Source organism: Lepisma saccharinum, chromosome 13, assembly GCF_977018435.1.
Source record: "Lepisma saccharinum chromosome 13, izLepSacc3.1, whole genome shotgun sequence".
NCBI classification, from domain to species: Eukaryota; Metazoa; Arthropoda; class Insecta; order Zygentoma; family Lepismatidae; genus Lepisma; species Lepisma saccharinum.
This window is the reverse complement of record NC_139241.1, coordinates 47,140,109-47,160,369: the sequence shown is the minus strand read 5'-3', so window position 1 is coordinate 47,160,369 and position 20,261 is coordinate 47,140,109. Positions and strand designations below refer to the sequence as shown.

General features: G+C 38.2%; 2 protein-coding genes across 7 annotated transcripts in view; one reads left to right on the top strand and one right to left on the bottom strand.

The window, feature by feature from the left end:
• Positions 1 to 17,690, bottom strand: part of LOC145997253 (nuclear pore complex protein Nup50-like) — a 48,910-nt gene extending 31,220 nt beyond the window's left edge. The window contains exon 1 of one of the 5 annotated variants that reach the window (XM_083134104.1): positions 17,672 to 17,690. The gene's annotated coding sequence lies outside the window, so the exon portion shown is untranslated. The other 4 variants (XM_083134100.1, XM_083134103.1, XM_083134102.1 and 1 more) reach the window with 4 other exon arrangements.
• LOC145997255 (PHD finger protein 21A-like) overlaps positions 17,690 to 20,261 on the top strand; it is a 121,869-nt gene continuing 119,297 nt past the window's right edge. The window contains exon 1 of one of the 2 annotated variants that reach the window (XM_083134106.1): positions 17,690 to 17,861. In XM_083134106.1, the coding sequence (XP_082990232.1) occupies positions 17,784 to 17,861 (78 nt within the window). In that variant the 5' untranslated portion in view covers positions 17,690 to 17,783. Of the gene's footprint in view, positions 17,862 to 18,881; positions 19,211 to 20,261 lie in introns of those variants that run through there. The other variant, XM_083134105.1, reaches the window with a different exon arrangement.

Sequence of the window (20,261 nt, the reverse complement as noted above, 5' to 3'; positions counted from 1 at the left end):
TCACTCATTTAGTGAAATTTCTTTCGAAATTTGACCAATTACCACAAGAACATTCAGACTTATACAATAAAATGAAATTCACAATAATTATCCACGTCTGAAATTCAAATGAACTGATACAGGTAATGCGCACGAGTTCAAAATGTAAAAGTTAAAAAAAAGTAAAATTACTTAAGTCCAGAGATTTACTAACTTCACGTTCAGTTTCAATATTTACTTTCTTTATGTTTGAAACTTCTTCTGTTACATTCTAGATTATTTTGTAAGTGAACGTGATCTAACACACAACAGGACCAACAGGGCTGCGGTAGTAGTAGGGGGTGGTAGGTTAATTACCCCAGGGGTGAAGCACGGAATCGGTGGGAAATTTGGAGCCACCAATTTTTATGAAATTTATTGGGGTATAGCCCTGAAAAATCGACTTTTACATATATCCATCGATACGGGTGCAATGAAACTAACATGGCCGCAAGTAGAGTACAGGTGCTACGAAACTAACATGGTCGCAAGTAGACTTTAACCTCACAACTTCAAACGGCTACATCTGAACTTTAAACGGCTACACAGTCGTAAATACTTGTTTCCGCACTCCAAAATTTTGTTCTTCACAATTTGCAACCCACAATCTTCATAAAAAAAAAAAAAAAAAAAACAACTTGCAAAATCGAGGGTGTAGGATGTGACCACGGACCCGTGCTAGTATGTGACATAAGTATGAAGGGGTATTACATTCCTAAATGCTTTTGTTGCTAGGTTAGGCAGTTCAGATTTAGGACAATTAACATTAAAATTGGTAATGGTTCAGATTGTTTTATATTTATTCAAATTTTCCTAGCAGGAAGACTAAGAATCGTAGAATTTTGGCAATCATTGCCACACAACATAAGAACCTTCCTTAAAGTAATGAGCACTGTTTGGATTTTGAAGAAGGATGTGGCGAAGCTGAAAATTTACCGATGCCGATGTACTCATCAATAATTTTTGGAACCGATGCTGATATTTAACCGATTCCGATACATAAGATTATTAAACAGAAATGGGATGTTATTTTCAGCATGACAAAAATAAATTTGCTATGTACATTTCTATTGCATATCATATGTATATACATATACAGGGTGTTGCAAAATACCTGTTACAACGCTTGGGAGGTGATTCGACAAGTAAAAACAAGGGAAAAATGCCATGTGAAAAAATGTCGAAATCGTACCTGGCGAATACAATGGTGCATCAATTGAGGCCCAGTGTAAATTGTGCAAGGTGACTCTCAAAGAAAGTGGGGAATCCTCTGATGGAAAATACAAGAAATTTACTACTATCTTCTACATAATGTTGAGATCGGAATGTAGCCAGTAAAAAATGGCGACGTATGTCCACATGTCCCACTACTGCTGGGACACCGTCCCACTACTGCTGGGACACCGTCCCACACCCGAGAAATAGGAAAATAACTGCAATCTCCTGTTGTACATGGTTCACATTGCGGTACGAAGAAGAAAAGAAACCAATTTGTCGCATGTCTCACTACTGCTGGGACACCATCCCAAATGGAAAAAAATACTAGAAAATCATAAAAAAACGTTTTCAATCCCTTAATGTTGACACCCTACTTTGCAGTACGAAAAACAAAAGTTAAACAATGGCCACATGTCATCAGGCTGTACATATACTACAAGAGAGCTCCCCAAAGAAAGTGGGTAATCCTCGAAGGAATGAAGATGGAGAATGGCGAGAAAATGCACACAATGGCATGTAACATTTCCAGGCACAGCACATCTGGAAGGGATTCCACTGAGAAGTGCACAACCTCTGCACATGCAGATCGACGGTATGAAGTACAGCGATATCCAGCATCTTCACTCGCACCTTTCACTAAAGGACACTATGCGGTGCTGATAGGGGCTCACAAACACCGGTATACTCAGAGAAGTTGTTGAAAATGTCCGCCATTGACTTCAAGACAAAGATGGCATCGGCGAAGCACTGATTGTCTTGTATGCGCAAATACCTCTGGCACGTCACCAATTGTCCCAGCAGCGGCACTAACACGAGCAACGAGATCCTCAGCACTTTCCACAGGGGTTTCATACACGAGCCTTTTCATTTCTCCCCACACAAAGAAATTCAGTGGTGTGAGGTTGGGGGAACGAGGTGGCCACGGTAAAGGTCCACCCCTGCCAATCCAACGATCGCCGAAAATATCGTTGAGTAAGGCCCTGGCTCCCCGGTTGAAATTTGCAGGATCGCCGTCGTGTTGAAACCAGATACGTTGTCTACCTGCCAGTGGCACGTTTTCCAAAAGTTCAGGTAATATGTCATGTAGAAACACCCGATAATTCCCATCACACAAAGTAGAGGGCAAAATGTACGGGCCTATCAAGTGGTCACCTACTATGCCACACCACACATTCACTGCGAACCTATGTTGATGATGGCGCACAATGATTGCATGCGGATTGTCCATATCCCAGACGTGGCTGTTGTGGCTATTGAACATGCCGTCCCTGGTGAATATTGCCTCATCGGTCCACAAAACACTTGTTGGGAAATCTGGAATGGCAGAGTTTGTTGCATGTACCATTCGCAGAAATCCATGTGTAGGGGAAAGTCCGTGAGCAGTATGTGGTGCACCTTATGCAATTTGTATGGGTGCAATCCCTCCTCCTGAAGAACGCGGAACACATTGCTATGGTGGGCTTGTTGAGTACGAGCAATGACACGTGTGCTGGTGTCAGGACGGTCTCGTATCACGTCCAACATGTCCTCTTCAAATTGCACAGTGCGGGGTCAACCACAATCCCACCTACGGGGTAGTAGAGATCCAGTTTCACGCAGTCGAGCATCAAGTCTTTGAAAGAGTGCTGGTAACCGCCAATTGGGAAAACGTTCGTGATACGAACGCCGTGCTTCACGGCTGTTTCGGTTTGCCTCTCCATAAACGAGATGCATATCAGCAAGCTCGTGGGTAGAGTACTCCACCATTGTCCTGTTCGAGAACTGCCCAGCAACAGGGGCACTTTCCCTCCGAGTGACGGATCACAACTACCGTGATTAGCACCCACGTAATGTCACACAGGTGTCCACGCAGTTGTTGCAAACCGAGAAACAACACGGGAATATGTACTCTACGTACAATATTCCTTGGCGCAATTCAACCATACACACACGCCAGACTAAACTCCACGCTGCGAGACGCAGAACAAGACAGGAAAAACAACGGTCGACTACACTCTCTACGTAGTATCCACCAACACTAATACGTAACAGGTGACCTACACTCACAGCGCCTCTAGTGGGGCTTTCTGTATCAATTAGCTGAAATCAATCTGAGCGTAATTTGACGGCATAGAGTCATTTTCGAGGGAATTTCCTATTTCACGAGTGTGGGACATGTGGACATTTGTCATCATTTTTTACTGCCTACATTCCGATCTCAACATTATGTAGAAAACAGTAGTAAATTTCCTACATTTTCCATCAGGGGATTGCCCACTTTCTTTGAGAGTCCCCTTGTGCAATTTACACTGGGCCTCAATTGATGCACCATTGTATTCGTCAGGCACGACTTTCTTTGTATTATTTTATTCCAACATTGATATCTTTCTTCCTTCTTGAGTTATTGTACTTTACACATGGTGTGAGGCGATTTTCGCACGCCTGTCACTCGCAAACGGTGCCGATTTCGACATTTTTTCACATGGCATTTTTTCCCTGTTTTTACTTGTCGAATCACCTCCCAAGCATTGTAACAGGTATTTTGCAACACCCTGTATATTCTCAAATGTTATGTGAACCCTTAAGAAGAACATGGATTCTCAAGATTAAACATTAGTACACAAGCACTTTTTTGAAATGCAAAATGAATTCCTGTTCTGCCAGATTCAACTTCAGAAACATGAGTTTTGGAAGCACTTCAGGAAGTAACCTACTTCTTCTCTTATGTCAAATCTGTTCAGCATCACTGAACACTCAATCACTGAATACTGATGCAGCAGGTATGCCCAAGTATTTTCTCAGGACTTGCTTCACGTTTGAATATTCATTTTTGAATTTCCAATACAACAGCAGATCCTGGTTCAGCAATGTACTGTTTTATTTCCGATTTATAGTTAGGTTCATCCTCTGGATGAGTTTGCAATAATTTTATTACAAAAACTCTACAATAATGACGAATCATAACCAAATTTTCGATACATCTTACAAAACTAGAATATAAAACTTGTTAGAAGGTAAAAACTCTAGTATAATCTCAGGGTGGCTACAAACAAGATGAAATGAAATTCCCTGACTTTTCCAGGTTTTCCAGGACAAAATTTACATTTTCCCCTGACAATTACAAACTAAACTAAATCGATGTTTTTGCAAATAGAAATAATAAACTCACACAGATCCACGTAAGGTTTTGTTAACTACCAATATTATCTTCTATGAAATTGACTTAATTTCTCTATTCTCTATGATTTGAATTCAAACTGCAAAATAGCGAATTTGGAAAATTATTACAATTCACAAGCTAAGGAAGGATTATGGAATTTTGTCATACGCAGTAAGTTTAAAATAAAATACTTGATTATTTTTAAAGTTACGACTAAATGAGATAAGAGTGAATCATTAAGAAAAACAATTTGTAATTATCAGTCTCCTTATACGTTCTCGGTATTATATGTTGATATTTCCACTGAGGTTTGGAACACTCTGCTTGCAAGAACCATGAGTGCGGACTCATCTTTCAATGCATAAAGCTACTTCTCTCTTCTCTGTGAAGCAAACAACTTAACTTTTGCATATAAGTGAAACAACTGAATCGAACAAAATACAGTCATATTTCCTTACATTATCAATGGGATTTCTGCTTCAGTACAGTATATCCAAGTGAAGTACCGTGAAACTGACAACGTGCAGTTATACCATTAATGCTGACGAAAAGGGTATGTAGGTATTAGAAATTTAATGCAAGGAATTTATAGAATTGCATTGTATAGGTACCTGATTTATCTAACCACACATTAAAACAGGAACACTCTAATAATAAAAACTTCTGAAAGTTCATATACGAGGGGCATCCTTAAAAAAGCTCCAATGGTGCCTATACACAGCACTAGTGGTCGAAGAGCGACACACACACATGCAGGCAGGATGAAGTGAGTGGCATATAGCTGTAATCTGGTACAGTTGCAATGCAGACGCTTTAGGACAGTTCTAGGTTAAAGATTGCAGCTCTCATACAGTCTCCCACCGACTGCGATGTAGCCTACATTGCACGCTCAAAATTTGGCAGACGTCGTGAGTGATAGTATGGTCAGACGATGGTGCAGACAATTCACGGAAGGCCAATTAAATGTGCACAACCCCATACAGCTGAGTACACACGGGCCCTTTGCATCACTTCAGGTGAGAGATCTTGAACCAATCCCTGTACAGCCCTGGCCTTGTATCTACCGACTTTCATCTCTTTGTTTAACTGAAGAGGTTCTGGCAGGGCAAGGATTTGACAGCTACACTGCGGTAGAGATAGTTCCAGTCTTTGCTGTCAAGACACATATACCATGGGCATACAAAATTTAGTGCCATGCTACGACAAATGCCAGAACAATGGTGGTGATTATGCCGAAAATTAGGATAGCACTCACTGTTACTAATGCAATAAATTACAACTGATATTCTTGTTTTATTATGCCTAATCGGTAGGGACCTTGATATTTTGTTATTTTTTAAAAAAATTGGTGTATTTTCTTATTTTTTACTATACGGTGTTATTTTTCCCAAAATTCACATTTTCATTTTAGCGCATTTTCTGGCAAATATCTGAAATTATACCTTCATGCCGTTTTTAAACTAGTGTTTCAAATTGTAAGTCACATGGCTTACGCCTCTTCGTGAGAGTTTGATATCTTGAAAGTTATTTTCCATACCCCCTTTTTAATTTTAAGGTAAGCATTTTAGATAATGGAATTTTCCCTGTATATACTGAAGGGTGCATAATGACCATAAGTGGCGATGCACCCAAAAAATTAAAAACAATCATTCTCACGTGACAGGTACCGATATATTATGGCACCAAAAATTGGCATTATCTTTTTTGACTTGTTAGTGTTATGTTTCCCAAAATTCGCGATTTTGTTTTAGAAAATTTATCTGAAAAATATACCAAAACGTAATACTACATTGTGCTTTTAAACTATTATTTTAAATTGTAGGTCAAATGGTCTACGGATTTTGGTGACAGTTTGATATGTTGGAACAGATTTTTGAGGAAGTAAAGTGTTCCCCTGCACTTTTCCATGAAGGTGTATAGTAGGGGTGTGGAGTTAGGGCCCCACACGTTCTTGATCACAGCTGATGTGATCAGCACCATGCTCCTGGCTACCTTTATACCTCAAAGTTTCCTCCAGGTACCCACTTGATATGATGCTGGGTGGGCGCCGGAGGAGTTTGAATAGGTGAAAAAGATCCCGGTTCTCCCCCGCAGGGGATCGACCTCGGGTCTCTAACATGGTAGTCAGATGCCCTAACAACTGAGCATTATTTCTCGCTCGACACATGCCAATGGTGCACACTTAGCTTGGTAATTCAAAACACATCTCACGCGACAAGTACTTAAGATGTGGCTCCCGTGTGACTGTAATTACACACTCGATCTCCTGTTAGAACCTGCCACTTTGCTCTGTGATGCAAATGGTTTGAAGTTCAAAAAATCGTGGGAAATACATGATTTAATGTGGCTGTCGGATCTATTCCAGGTACGTATAACTCTATAATTTACTCTTTAGTAACTTGCATGTTCTATGTACACAAACATGGCCTAGAAAAAAGACAAGAATGTTGGATTTCATGGAATATTTCGTTGTTTTAGGACATTTTTTAAAAAATCGCTAAAAATGCAAACAATTGGCATTTTATGCCAAATTCGCATTATTTCGATATTTCAAACGGGCGAAAAATGTGTCCAGACATCACTGCACATTCCTAAACATAACTTCGCAGCAATTACCATTTTTCACGGTTTTGGCATTTGCCAAAAATCAATGTCCCTACTAATTGGAAATTACTTTCTGGCCACCCGTCGTATAAATCAGTAGATGGAAAGTTAAAATTTAGCAGAGCTGGCAGAGAAAAGTCAATTCTTGAAGAAAGTGATTTGCTTTTATGATTGAATGATTCGAGTAAATATGATATTAAAATATTGACGTATTTATTATTAGTATTTTATATTATAATATTGGACATTAACAATACTCAGTGAGAGATTAATGGCCATCTCTCATGAGTTTAAACAGACAGGACAGAGAGTAGTGTTAATCTCATTGCAATACTAGTGTTGCAGTAAATTTGAGGTTGGGAGCAAGCACTTGCAAATTTTTATAACGTTCACCAATGCAGCTTTATGTTTCACTTTTTCGTGATAGTATTCAATATATATCCCATTTGGTTGGATTCTTTTTGATATCTAAGAATAGTGCAATGTCATTGTAACGTAAGTTAACTTGTGGGAAACCAGTAATACGTCAGGATGATGAAAGAAAACATTCGTAAACACTGCTACATTAAATAAGGTGAAGTGAGCCAGTAGAGTAATAAAATTTCAGCAGCATATTTGCAGTCTAAAGCTCCTCTTGTTTATGCATTCGATTTTTATTGGATGTCGCAGTCCATGCAATTTCTGTCGCATGTAGTAGTGAGATACTTTGTCAGGTGGTGATATTCAACAAATTCAACTTGTATGGCACCTAAGAACATGAAAAATGTTACGTTCTCTTAAGAAATGTCCATTCTTTGAAACAAAAATACTAAAATTCGCACCTTCTTCCCAAATAGCAGGAGAAGAGGGGGCAAACTCCAAATTCTTATGGTTTTTTCATTGAAATTCGGGGGTCGCGCCCCCAAAACCCCCTTTCTCGGTTCGGCATTCTGAATTGTACACGGTTGCATGCTATGATGTTTTAGCTGCAAAACAAACCTTATCTGAAGTAGATTGCTCCCATAGTGCCAGAGTAATAACAATTTACCTCCAAAAATGTAAATTACCTATTTTTCGTAAAAAAAAATCACATTTTGGCTTATTATTCAACTTGTATGGCATCCAAGAACATGAAAAATGTTACGTTCTCTTGAGAAATATCCATTCTTTGAAAAGAATACTAAAGTTCGCCGCTTCTCCCCAAAATAGTGGGAGAAGAAGGGGCAAACTCCAGATTTTTGTTTCTTCCATTGAAATTCGGGGGTTGCGCCCCCCAAACCCCATTTCTCGGTTCGGCGTTCTGAATTATACACGGTTGCATGCTCTGATGTTTTAGCTGCAAAACAAAAGTTATCCGAAGTAGATTGCTCCCATAGGGCCCGAGTAATAATTTACCTCCAAAAATGCAAATTACCTATTTTTCGTAAAAAAATATCACATTTTGGCTTATTATTCAACTTGTATGGCAGCCAAGAACATGAAAAATGTTACGTTCTCTTGAGAAATATCCATTCTTTGAAAAGAATACTAAAGTTCGCCGCTTCTCACCAATATAGTGGGAGAAGAAGGGGCAAACTCCAGATTTTTGTTTCTTCCATTGAAATTCGGGGGTCGCGCCCCCCAAACCCCCTTTCCTCGGTTCGGCGTTCTAAATTGTACACGGTTGCATGCACTGATGTTTTAGCTGCAAAACAAAAGTTATCCGAAGTAGATTGCTCCCATAGTGCCCGAGTTAAAACAATTTTCCTCAAAAAATGCAAATTACCTATTTTTCATAAAAAAAATTTAAAAAATCACATTTTGGCTTATTATTCAACTTGTATGGCACCCAAGAACATGAAACATGTTTCATTCTCTTGAGAAATGTACATTCTTTGAAAAGAATACTAAAGTTTACGCCTTCTCCCCAAAATAGCGGGAGAAGAGGGGCAAACTCCAGATTTTTACGTTTTTTCCATTGAAATTCGGGGGTCGTTCCCAAGCCCCTTCCTTGGTCCGGCGTTCTGAATTGTACATGGTTACATGCGCTGATGTTCTAGCTGCAAAACAAAAGTTATCCGAAGTAGATTGCTCCCATAGTGCCCGAGTTATAACAATTTTCCTCTAAAGTGTGTTCGAATTTGAGGTGTCAAAATAAATAAAAATAAAAAAGTCAATGAAGAGGAAATTCCCTGACTTTTTTTGACACCTCAAATTCCCTGACTTTTCCCGGTTTTCCAGGTCTGTCGCCACCCTGAATCTGTACCGGTTTAAATATCGGATTTTTGCCGATTCCGATACCGATGCTGATGTGTCAATTTTGGCCGATTTTCATACATCTGTAATCGGCTTTGGCACATCCCTAAAAAAAAACTTACGCAAGCATGCACGCTTCCCATGGACAATGTATTTTCTGTTGACAAGTGACTGTAAGTATCGTAGACTATTGGGAATTAATGTAGAAGTACATCAGAACCTTAGTAGAATGCATTTAGGGACCTTATTTTATTGCTAGGAGAACCAAACCTGTCCTACCTAACCTAACTACAAAAGCATATATTGAACAAAATCTTAAGTAATCACTAAAACTCCACAGTATGTGTTAACAGAAGTAAATCGAAATCAAACCATGTTAAAATTGAAGTCGTAGCATGATGAAATCGCAATAAAACAAAAGGAACTTGGGAAATAAGTTGCAAGTAGTTACATTGTGTTTTGCTTTATACAAAGATTATAATGAGTATTGGGTGATGACAAGTTGCAGATCTATCCTGCTTTAGTATGACTTTTTCTAGTTATGGTGTTATTCCTGCAGGTGAATTTTTTGTGTTCTTAAACTGGAAAATTGGGATGTGCATTGAGATATAACTGGGTCATTCCATGGGAAGTCACCAGAATTGTCCGAAAATGGGTTGCCTCATAGTAACAGATTGTAAACAAGCTCTTGTGCATGTATAGAGTTAGTAAGGAAATATCATTGTGTGAAATATCTCATTTCAAAACATAATACATATTGTACAGGGTGCTTCTAAAGAATGTGATCCTTCAAAAACAGTACAAGACACCGACATTTTCACATAATTGTTAAAAAACTACGAACTGAGATAGAAAGTATGTTTTTGCTTTATTGCACAAAGTAAAGTATACTTAGTTGTAACAAAATGTAGATGTTGCCTTACCTTTATATGTGTATGCCCAGGAATTGGTTGAAATTCACTGTCGTTAAGATGTGCGGCAGAAAATCAGGTAAGTTTATTAATTTCCCCCCTACTGAGGAAATCAGCCAAAGTCTTTATATTCGTCACAGTATGACTTCTATGTATGGTTCATCAGCACACAACCTCATATTGCTGTTTCATATTTCTGGTTATAAATTACAGACACTTTTTACAGTATATGTGGGAAAGAAAGTGCAAAATGGGGCTATTTCAGGAGTTAAAATCCTGTAATGGGAAAGGTGGGCAACACTATGTAGGTGGTATAATCGGAAACACGTGAACTTTGGTATTATTTACAGGAAATATGAAAATTACACTCTGCCTCATTTGGTATCTGTTGCGGACATACAAAATGCATGCAGCTCATTTGGTATCTGTTGCGGACATACGAAATGCATGCAGTGTAGAATGTCCGTAATACGGAAGTTTCCAATAATCATATCCCAAGTCAACTGGAATATGTAAATGGAAAGTAATTTCAAGGGATCAATCAGAGAGTTGCAATGTGGAATATAATTTTACATTGACAGTGATTGTTGTCAATTTAGTTCACTGAAAACAGCTCATTTGTATGTCGTAAATGCAATGTGAGTGTGAATACATTGCACAGTTGCTGAATCCAGAGTATAGGTTCTCCCAGTAACTGTGCCAGGTGGTGAAATCCTGAGCAAAATGTCAGTGTGTGGAAGCCAACATGAATCTTCCTTGCTCAGCCATGTAAAACTCTGTGCAGGTCCATGAGGGTGCATAAATTTTAACCCGATATTCACTGTTATCATGAGATACTTCTGTAATGATCCCAAACCACCACTGCAAATTGTACACACAAGCAACATATGATGAACTGTGTAGCATTATTTTTACCTTGTGTTACCGGCACGTTGGGAACTTCTTTAGATATCACACTAACTTCAGTTTTTATAGTCATGCTGGATATGTGAGATGTAAGCATGCGTGTTTTGATTAGTGGTATGAAACAGTGAAGACTTCTTGTTCCTTCAATGCGAGTTGCTTGAACATGAATCAGGTGATCACTTACAGCACACAGAGAAACTGTACTAACAGATGATTCATTCCGCACATAGGCAACAAAAGGATGAAGTGTGGCTTGAGAATTTTCCCAGTGAAATCCTTCCACAGCGTCCTGGGCTACAAAGCATAATTCTCTGAGAAATCTACTAGAAGGATGGACTCATCATCTGCAAGCAATGATTTCCTTGTTGACAGAAAGTGGCTTTGTGCAGAGGTAATAAAATGGTGGCTGGTTAAGGCTGGATTTATTTCAAGGAAAGTAGCAATGAATTCTTCTGTTGTTTGTACGACTGATGTGAGTGTGCTTTTGTCTGTCGTGACCCACTGTTTGTATGTTATTTCCTCATGTTCTGCACACACATTTTCATTTATATCCTGGTGTAAGATGCATACACACACACACATTATGAGTTCCACCTGCTCCTGGAAGAACACACCATTTTGGACGTAATTCAGCAAATTTTGAGAACCCCACTTGCAAGTTTGGATGTTCATTTTTAAACAATGCATTCAACTCTTTTAAATTGCACATTACCAGATGCTTTTGTTTATGCACCCTTCCTCCGCCAACCTTCATAGAAGTTATATCTTTCTTTCCTGCACATATTCGGCTGTTTTCATCATTCTCATAAAACTTGCGGCAAGTATCAATGGTATCCCTATTCAGAGCAATGCCAGTCTTTGGTGAAGGCAGTGTCAGTATTCCTTTCTCAGCTTTCAGTTTCTGGGCTGTTCGTACCATGTACTCAGTAGGGTTGAAATATTCTTTAACCTTTGTTGTTGGCCACCTATGAGGGGCAAGTGTGAGTATTTGAAGCTGTTCAGCTCTTGAAGACTTGATGAATTTCTGCTGAATTATATGAGAAGGTTTAGGTCGCTTTCAGCATGAGTTTTTGTAGCCTCAGCAGATTCTTCTGCCTCTTCAGGGATATGTAAAACTGCTGCAACATGCTTTGTAATAGAAGATTATATTTGTTTCATTTTTGCTTTTCATACCTTTTATTCCCTTTTCTCTTCTTTGTTCACATGAGTGTCTTCATGCGAGATACTTGTATTTCATGCAGACTTGAATTCAGTCTCTTCAATGGACTAGCACTGCTGCCTGTGACATAATCACTGTCATTTACCTCATCAACATTACCCAAATCTTCAGGCTAGTACAGTGTTTCTTTCACGTGTCTCTCACATTTTCCACACAATTTTTGCCCAGGAATCAGTTTACCACCATATGTCCTTGCTGTTTCTAGTAATTGTCCTTAGTGACTTCTTGCAAGGACCCTTGTGATAGGAAAATGGGTCGCAGCAACGAGAACCAAATATGTGAGAATATTTTTTGCAAGTAAACCTTTGCATGATGGAAACAAATGTTATCCACACTACCTACTCTATAAATTTCAACAGTTCTTGATCTAAACCTGGCAGGGTGCTTACCAATACAGTTCCATTTTTTGGTGTGTAGTGATGTAGGTGACAAGCATTGTCTGTCTTCAAGCCTACATGCACTGCACTGAGGGTTCATGTGGCACACAGCCCCGAGGCAATGCCATGTCCGTCATTATTTCCTGTCTCTAAGTACAGTTTGTTAACAAATCTTACTGTTATTCACATTAAATAATCTAAAGACACCACTATTCTCACCAAAACATTACGGTACACCACCAGAAGCCAGCCTCATATCACACAATACATTTAGCGGGAAAACAAGTCTTCTGAAATTCACATGAAATAAATAAGTATCAAAATGCACAAATGTTTCACAATTTGCATTAACTTTTTTGTTTTGGAAGATACTCTTTTACAGGTGTGAGTGCATGGGTCGAGGTACAGCAACCTAAAATATTTGAAAGGAAAACTCAATTATGCATTATATGTGAAAGCAGATATTAGCAGAACAGCAGTACACATAATTCAGTATTCTATGAAAATGGTTCAGAGTGCAATCATGAAATTTCTCCTGAGGAACATGTTGAAATAGTACAATATTTTACTGCCACTCATTTCTTATTGATATCTTTCCCTCATATGGAACTTTACACACCAAAAGAGTTTTATTTTTAGCTTTTTCATATTTTTAACATACATGACACATTTTAAGCAAGAAGGAAATATATTGCAGTCTTCCTTTTTAGTGTGGAAACACCACACTTTGGGAACTGCTCTTGTGAGAACTATGAAGATTGCACTTTAGTTCCTTCCACTTTAAAATATGACATAGATTTCCACATAGCCTATATGTGTGGGAAGTCGCTTTTTCAGTTATGAAAAAGACAACCACATATTAATATAGTTGTCACCAAACTCAACTTTTTTTATTGTATACATTTCTTTTACATAATACAACTAGAAATCATGTCATTTCTTTTCGATACGCTACAAGCATTTATCTCGTACCTTCGCACTGTACGTTACCACGTCGCTGCACACTGAGACTGTAACTTTAATCAGTCCTGTAGCCCAAACTAATGACCATAGATAACAGTTCGTTATATTGGAGACACATTTAAATCGGATATTTTGTGTTTCGCATTATTCGTACTTACCAATTGTGTATTACGAACATAGTTCAAGGTGGCATTATGCTTTTTACACAAAAACAAACACAATTTTTCACATATAGAGTGATTTTTTTTATGCCTTTCTTCGCTTCTGGAACACACAATATGGCGGGCACATCTTGACTCACGTTGTGGGTATGCAGTGTTTCAACCTTCTTCACCAAAAAATACCTACTATCGTGTTTGTCACCGGTGGAAAATATACATTATGCACGGGTAGCTGACGCATAGCCCCACAAACCATTCACAGATAGCCACACGAACCATTATGCACGGTAGCTGATGGATAGCCCCACGAACCATTCCATAAGGTTAGGTTAGGTTTGGTTGAGTTAGGCAAGCATAGTAAAAAAAAAAAAAGGAATTTGAAATACTGACAGTGGGTTACGTCATTGAACGTGGGGAGCATGCAGTTCACGTACGGGAACCATGTCAATTGTGCGTCGGTGGGATATTTCTCTTGAAAAATATATGATTCATTGATTTGGTGTTTTAACTCCACTTTATGCACAGTAAGGCTAATCGGGACTGGACCTACAGTTTAAAGTGGGATCCAAACCACTATGTGCCTCCACCCGGTATCGAACCCGGGACCCCTTGATTACAAGGCGACGACGCTACCACTGCACCATCTGGGAGGCCCATTGAAAAATATATGATTTGCCGGTCAAATAGATTCCACGATGAAAGAAAATACCTCCACGAACGTTGGAAAGCTTGGAGAAACTCATATCCGGGTAAAAATTTACTATTCGTCGGACACCTATAACTCCTTCGTTTCGTCAATTTTTGACATTCGTACTTACCTATCTGTTTCGCGGAACATTCCTTAAGGTGTATTCACGTTTTATTGATCAAAGTAATTGCAATTTTTCACATTATGAGTACTTCTGTCTTTTCGCTTGCCTCAGACACAATATGGCACGTACACCTTCCTACATAATTGCATGTCGTGCTTGTGTTTTGTTGATTTTCATTCGTTATGCAGTTTTACAACCTTCGGAACCCAAGAAATGCCCGTGAACAAAGCTCATGTGATCTAATTTTATTTTTTAAACTTTTTCGCATTGTTTTACGAAGAAAATTGTAATAGTTCGTGGGGCTATCCATCCCGGAATCGGTGGGAAATTTAAAGTAAAAAATTATTTTAGTTTGAAATTTTTGAGTCCAAATTTCCCACCGATTCTGGGCTCCGCCCCTGGGGTAATTGACCTACGCCCCCTACTGCGGCACCGCCTCCGCTCCGGCTATCTCTATAGTTTCCCTGTTACAGGCATGTTAGAAATTGGCCAGAGTCACCTGCCCCCAAATTTGTAAATTTGAAGATATCCGTTTCCAGGATACGGAAAATTTACCTGAATTATACCACGCATCCACGACACGTCATGTTTCTAATTTTCGTTGCAAACACAGACGGTTTGAAACACTGGATACCCAATGAACATGAACAAAACACAGTAACGGTTCCGATTGTTTTATGATTTCTCCTAGCACAAAGATTAATTATCGTAGAATTTTGAAATGATTGCCACACAAAATTTGAACCTTTCCTAAAGTAATGAGCACGGTTTGGACTCGAAAAAGTTATTTATGTTGAAAAAAAAAAACAACTTGAAAATTACCTTACGCACTTCTCATGGTCATGATATTCTCCGTTGACAAGCGACAGCAAATATCGTAGAAGCATGGGAATGAATGTAGAAGTAAATCGGAACCTTAGTAGAATGCATTTAGGGACTTTATGTTAATGCTAAGGGAACCAAACCTAAACTGCCTAGCCACGAAAGCATATATTGAACAAAACCTTAAGTAATCGCTAAAACTCTGCAGTATGTGTTAACAGACGTACATCGAAATCGAACCACGTAAAAATTGCATTCATAGCATGATGAAATCGAAATAAAACAAAAGAAACAGTAACAGTTTCATAGATCGGAGACACATTAAAATCAGGTATTTTGTGTATCGCATGGTTTGTACTTACCAATTGTGTATTGCGGAACATAGTTCAAGGTGCCATTATGCTTTTTACACGAAAACAAACACTTTTTCTACTAAAATAATGCATTTTTCTAAGTGCAACCGAACACACGTAACGGTGCGATATTGTTCACTTTGCGAATGATCACTTCTTTTGTTTTCGAATATCATTATTTCCAAGCTTCTTCACCGAAAAATACCTACTATCGTGTTCGTCACGTGTGCAAATTGTACATTTGCATGGGTAGCTGACGAATAGCCCCACGAACCATTTCCGATAAGGTTAGGTTAGACAAGCATAGTTTAAAAAAAAGGAATTGGAAACACTGACATGATTTCCCAGTCAAATAAATACCACGATGAAAGAAAATACCTCGACTAACGTTGGAAACATTAGAGAAACTCATTTCCTTAAGAAGTTCCTTCTGTAAAAATGAAGAAATGTGTCTCCGATTTATGAAACTGTTACCAAAGGAACTTGGGCCCAAAACACAATCAGGACGTGTGATGATGTACGAAGGTGTACGCACCAAAGGCTATTCTCCGTCTGAGAATTAATTTTCAACAAAGAACATGAATTTCCCCTATCATACATTCCCACAAAACACCTTCCCGATGTTAGACAATGCTACAGGAACTTATTACAGTAAGTAGTTTCTTCTGTAAAAATGAAGAAATCTCTCCAAAGCATAGTAAATTAGTACAGTTTTCCATAATACCCTCAGACATACACATTTGTGCAAAATTTTATTAAAATTGGAAATGTTGTGGCGACTACCATTTCGGTGATTTGCCATGGAATGACCCAACTGCGATCGTTTTTTCAATTATGTTAGGAATGTTAGCTTTGGTGTTCTTTTTATTGGTGCATTGGGGTGGGAAAGGCTTATATGTGTGCATACTATAGTATTTAATGAAAAGAAACTATGAAAGTATTTTGGAATGTGAGGAAATTTCAAGTATGTGGGTCACATTTCAGAACCAGGTAAACTTGGTTATTTGTGGTTTCCACATATTGAAACAAATTTTATGTTCCATCCAACATGGAAATTTATTAATTGTAAAAGTGCAAGCTGATATTTTAGTACACTCGGTCACTGACCTCTTCATTCAAGCCTGGTTAAAACTGTGCTTCAAAAACACTAAGGTAAGGAACCTGTGGCTAGTAGGGTTTTCCTTTCACAATAACGTACAAGGAACATGAACATATTTTAACATTCTTCAACCAGGTTAATACTTTTTACGTGAATCTCTGCCACAAGAACCCTACATCTTACCCCCATGTATCTAATGTACGAAAGAGAAAAAGCAGTAACTAAGCAACGAAAATATTGGACGAGAAACTACTTGTCGGACAAGGTTTTTAAAACACGTTTACTTGCCTTCAAATAATTTTTCTAAATGTTGTAATGAATTATTTTCCATAGGTTAAAATATATGCACGTGATCACATCTTATACAGTATTTGTACTTTCCGGCACAAAGAATAATCACATGCCTTACATAACATACCGCGTTCAGATAGTCGTTCTTGTTGCGACACTCTAGGCAACTGATGCTTTTAAAATTATAACGATGGACGTATTTGGAGTATTCGTGTTTAATATGCACGGGAATTAATTCTTAACTTACATTATTCCAGTTGTAGACACACTGACAATGAAATTTCAGGCCCAATGTAAACTTCCAAAGTACAAAATACGTTTCGTTTCCGCCGTCTGCAGTGGCGTGACGTACTGCCGGCAAATTACAATGTAAATTCATAGCTTAGCGCCTAAGAATATAAACCGCAATATAACACTTTATAAGCCTGTTCTAAAGTTATACATTTATAAATTATGTAAACTTTTGATCATAAAAATAAAATATATTGCTATATAGCTCCAATTAATAACAAACTGCAATGACAAGTAAAAGAAAAAATCACAGCGCAAGAATGTAGAGCGTACCTGTTTTTTTGTGCTTGCTACCTTGGTTCGGAGCGGCCCAGCGGTCTGCTATATTACACTGGAAGTGAGTGTTGTGAAATAATAAAAGCGCAAAAGTGTTACTAATATCAGCATGGAAATATCTCAGCCATTGCAGGCGGATATTCGTAACATTCAGAACCAGCTAAAACTTGCAATCCAGAGTCATCAGGTAAGATTTCTTTTTAAAATAATCCTTGTTCTTTACTTTGTACAGTTTCGTCTAAGCAGGCGCACTTGCTAGATCCGCAGCAAGTTGCACTTTTATTGATAGTTTGCGATCATAATGCACGAAACTTTTCGGAACGTCCAAGAGTTGGAGAAAATTAAGGGAAAAGTTTGTTTTGATCACTAAATTGTCTGAATTGTAGCACTGAGACGTTTAAATCAATTTGCTAGCTGTTTTATGCAAGTGTGTGTGTGTAAACGAAACGTTAATATCGGCACAGACGATATCGGTGTTGTGTATCAACAGTCGACACGAATCCACGAAGAAAGCCTGTAATGTTTATGCTGTAACTTCCACCAGCCATCATATTGCAATATTGTATTACATACATCTGAAGCACGCGAATATTATGTTGTTTTGACTTGTTGATACGTACGAGAGTGTATATTGCTTTCTTTGGTTTTTAGTGTAATAGTTTTGCACGAAGTGAGGGAAGTAGAAATGTACCCTTTAGCGTGTGTCACTTTTTATTTTAACATGTTAAGTTTTATCAAGAATTCATAGCGCAAATAAGGCAAATGAAGTGTCATTTCTGGAACGAATGTGAAGACGTTTGGCCAATACATTGTAGAATATGTTTCTTACTTGGCTGCTGGCATAAACGTAATCAGTGTGTTTGTTTTTCTTTCCGTGTGGAGGCGAAAGTTGTTTATTGAGCTTACACAAGGCTATTGTAGATGAGTGTCAACCGGTTATTTGCGGGTTTAATCGATGATTTGCCTTGCCGTGTTTACTACGCTTTTATTAAGACTTGTAATGAGTCATTGTTTTCAGACTTGTAACTTATATCATTCACAAATATTTTTTTAGTGTACAATGTTTGGCATGTGGATTAGTTCACTTCTTATTATTTCCAGATTAAAAGTACCTTTATTACCAAGTCACAGCTTCACACCAAATACAGTTTCTTGACAAATATGCTTCAAAACGCATTATCACAAAATTATATTTGAACTGCATTACGAATTTATACGTAATGCACATTGACACAGCACATCCAATTTTTAAATGTCCCTTTAGTAAGAAGATGAAGAAATGTTAGTAATCTGTGGACACGCATGGACCGAGTTATACAAATATAGATTAAAAAATGTTAACAAATGTTGGCGGCAAGAAATATGTCGAAATTTGCACCACATCAAGAATTAAACACCATACAGTGATCAATCGGTCTTGACAGTTTCAAATGACTTCGTGACGTTTCCCGAATGAAGATTTCCACAAATGATTATTATTACTATGCTTATCAGGCATGGTGTCCTTCACTGTACTTCAAACAACTTAATTTCCAGGTTTGATTGTGAAAGAAATTGTGATGAAAATTAATGAATTTGGACCATGAATTTTAATTCGTGTGTTAGTTTTTTAATCTGAATGTTTTCACTATTACATCGAGAGAGTTCAAATTATGTTGTTATATAAATATCCAGTGGTTTTAATTGCACTTTAGATATCTCAAAAGAGAAATAAATAAGTTCAAAAACTTACTTTGATACATTTCCCGAGTTTCTGTGCTCTACGTTTTTCTTTGTTTTCGATCCCTGTTCGTGGTAGATTTTTTTATGTATTGTTGGTTAATGGAACATGTTCATATGCAACAAAGCAGCACATACGGACCATGACGGAAAAGCGAAGCCCAGATCCCGCAGTTGATTTACTAGATAGTTTGATTGGCTTTTACACAGACGTTTACTTCCCCAAACAGTGCCGTGGTCAGGATTTATGAGATGGAAGGGTTACATGTACTTTTTTTACTAGCCAGCCCTCACTTTGCCATCGTTTCCTGCCTTAAGTTTTTTTTTCTGTGTACATATACTGCGTCAAAGGAGGGATTTAAGATCCCCCCGACTTGGGCACACCAATATTTCCAAAACAGTTTCCTAACCCCACTTGTTTAGAAAATAACGTGTTTTTTTTATCCTTTGGTTAGCGTCTACTGAACTGTCGACCTTCTTTTTCTCGGTTTTGCAAAACTGGATCTCGTGTGTTTGATTCCTAATTCATGTAATTTTTTACGTTATTACTGCACACGTTTTTAGCATTGCGGTTAATTCAAGAAGATATATGTGCTACCTTCCGGGTTCGAATCCCGGCCTAGCCATGGGTGGTCTTGGTGAGTATTCCTTCATCAATTTCATATCATCACTCACTCTTATCGTCGCGATTGGCCAATAGTTCCATAAAAGCGACGCTAAGAAGCAAAAGTCAAATCAACAAATTTGACACCTTAAAATTTACAAACTAGTTGATTTAGAACAGTAAGTACGTCATATTTCATTTCTCAGATCACATAATTAAAACCCGTGATGAACTGATCTTTCTCCAGTCGCTCCGTTGAGTTGA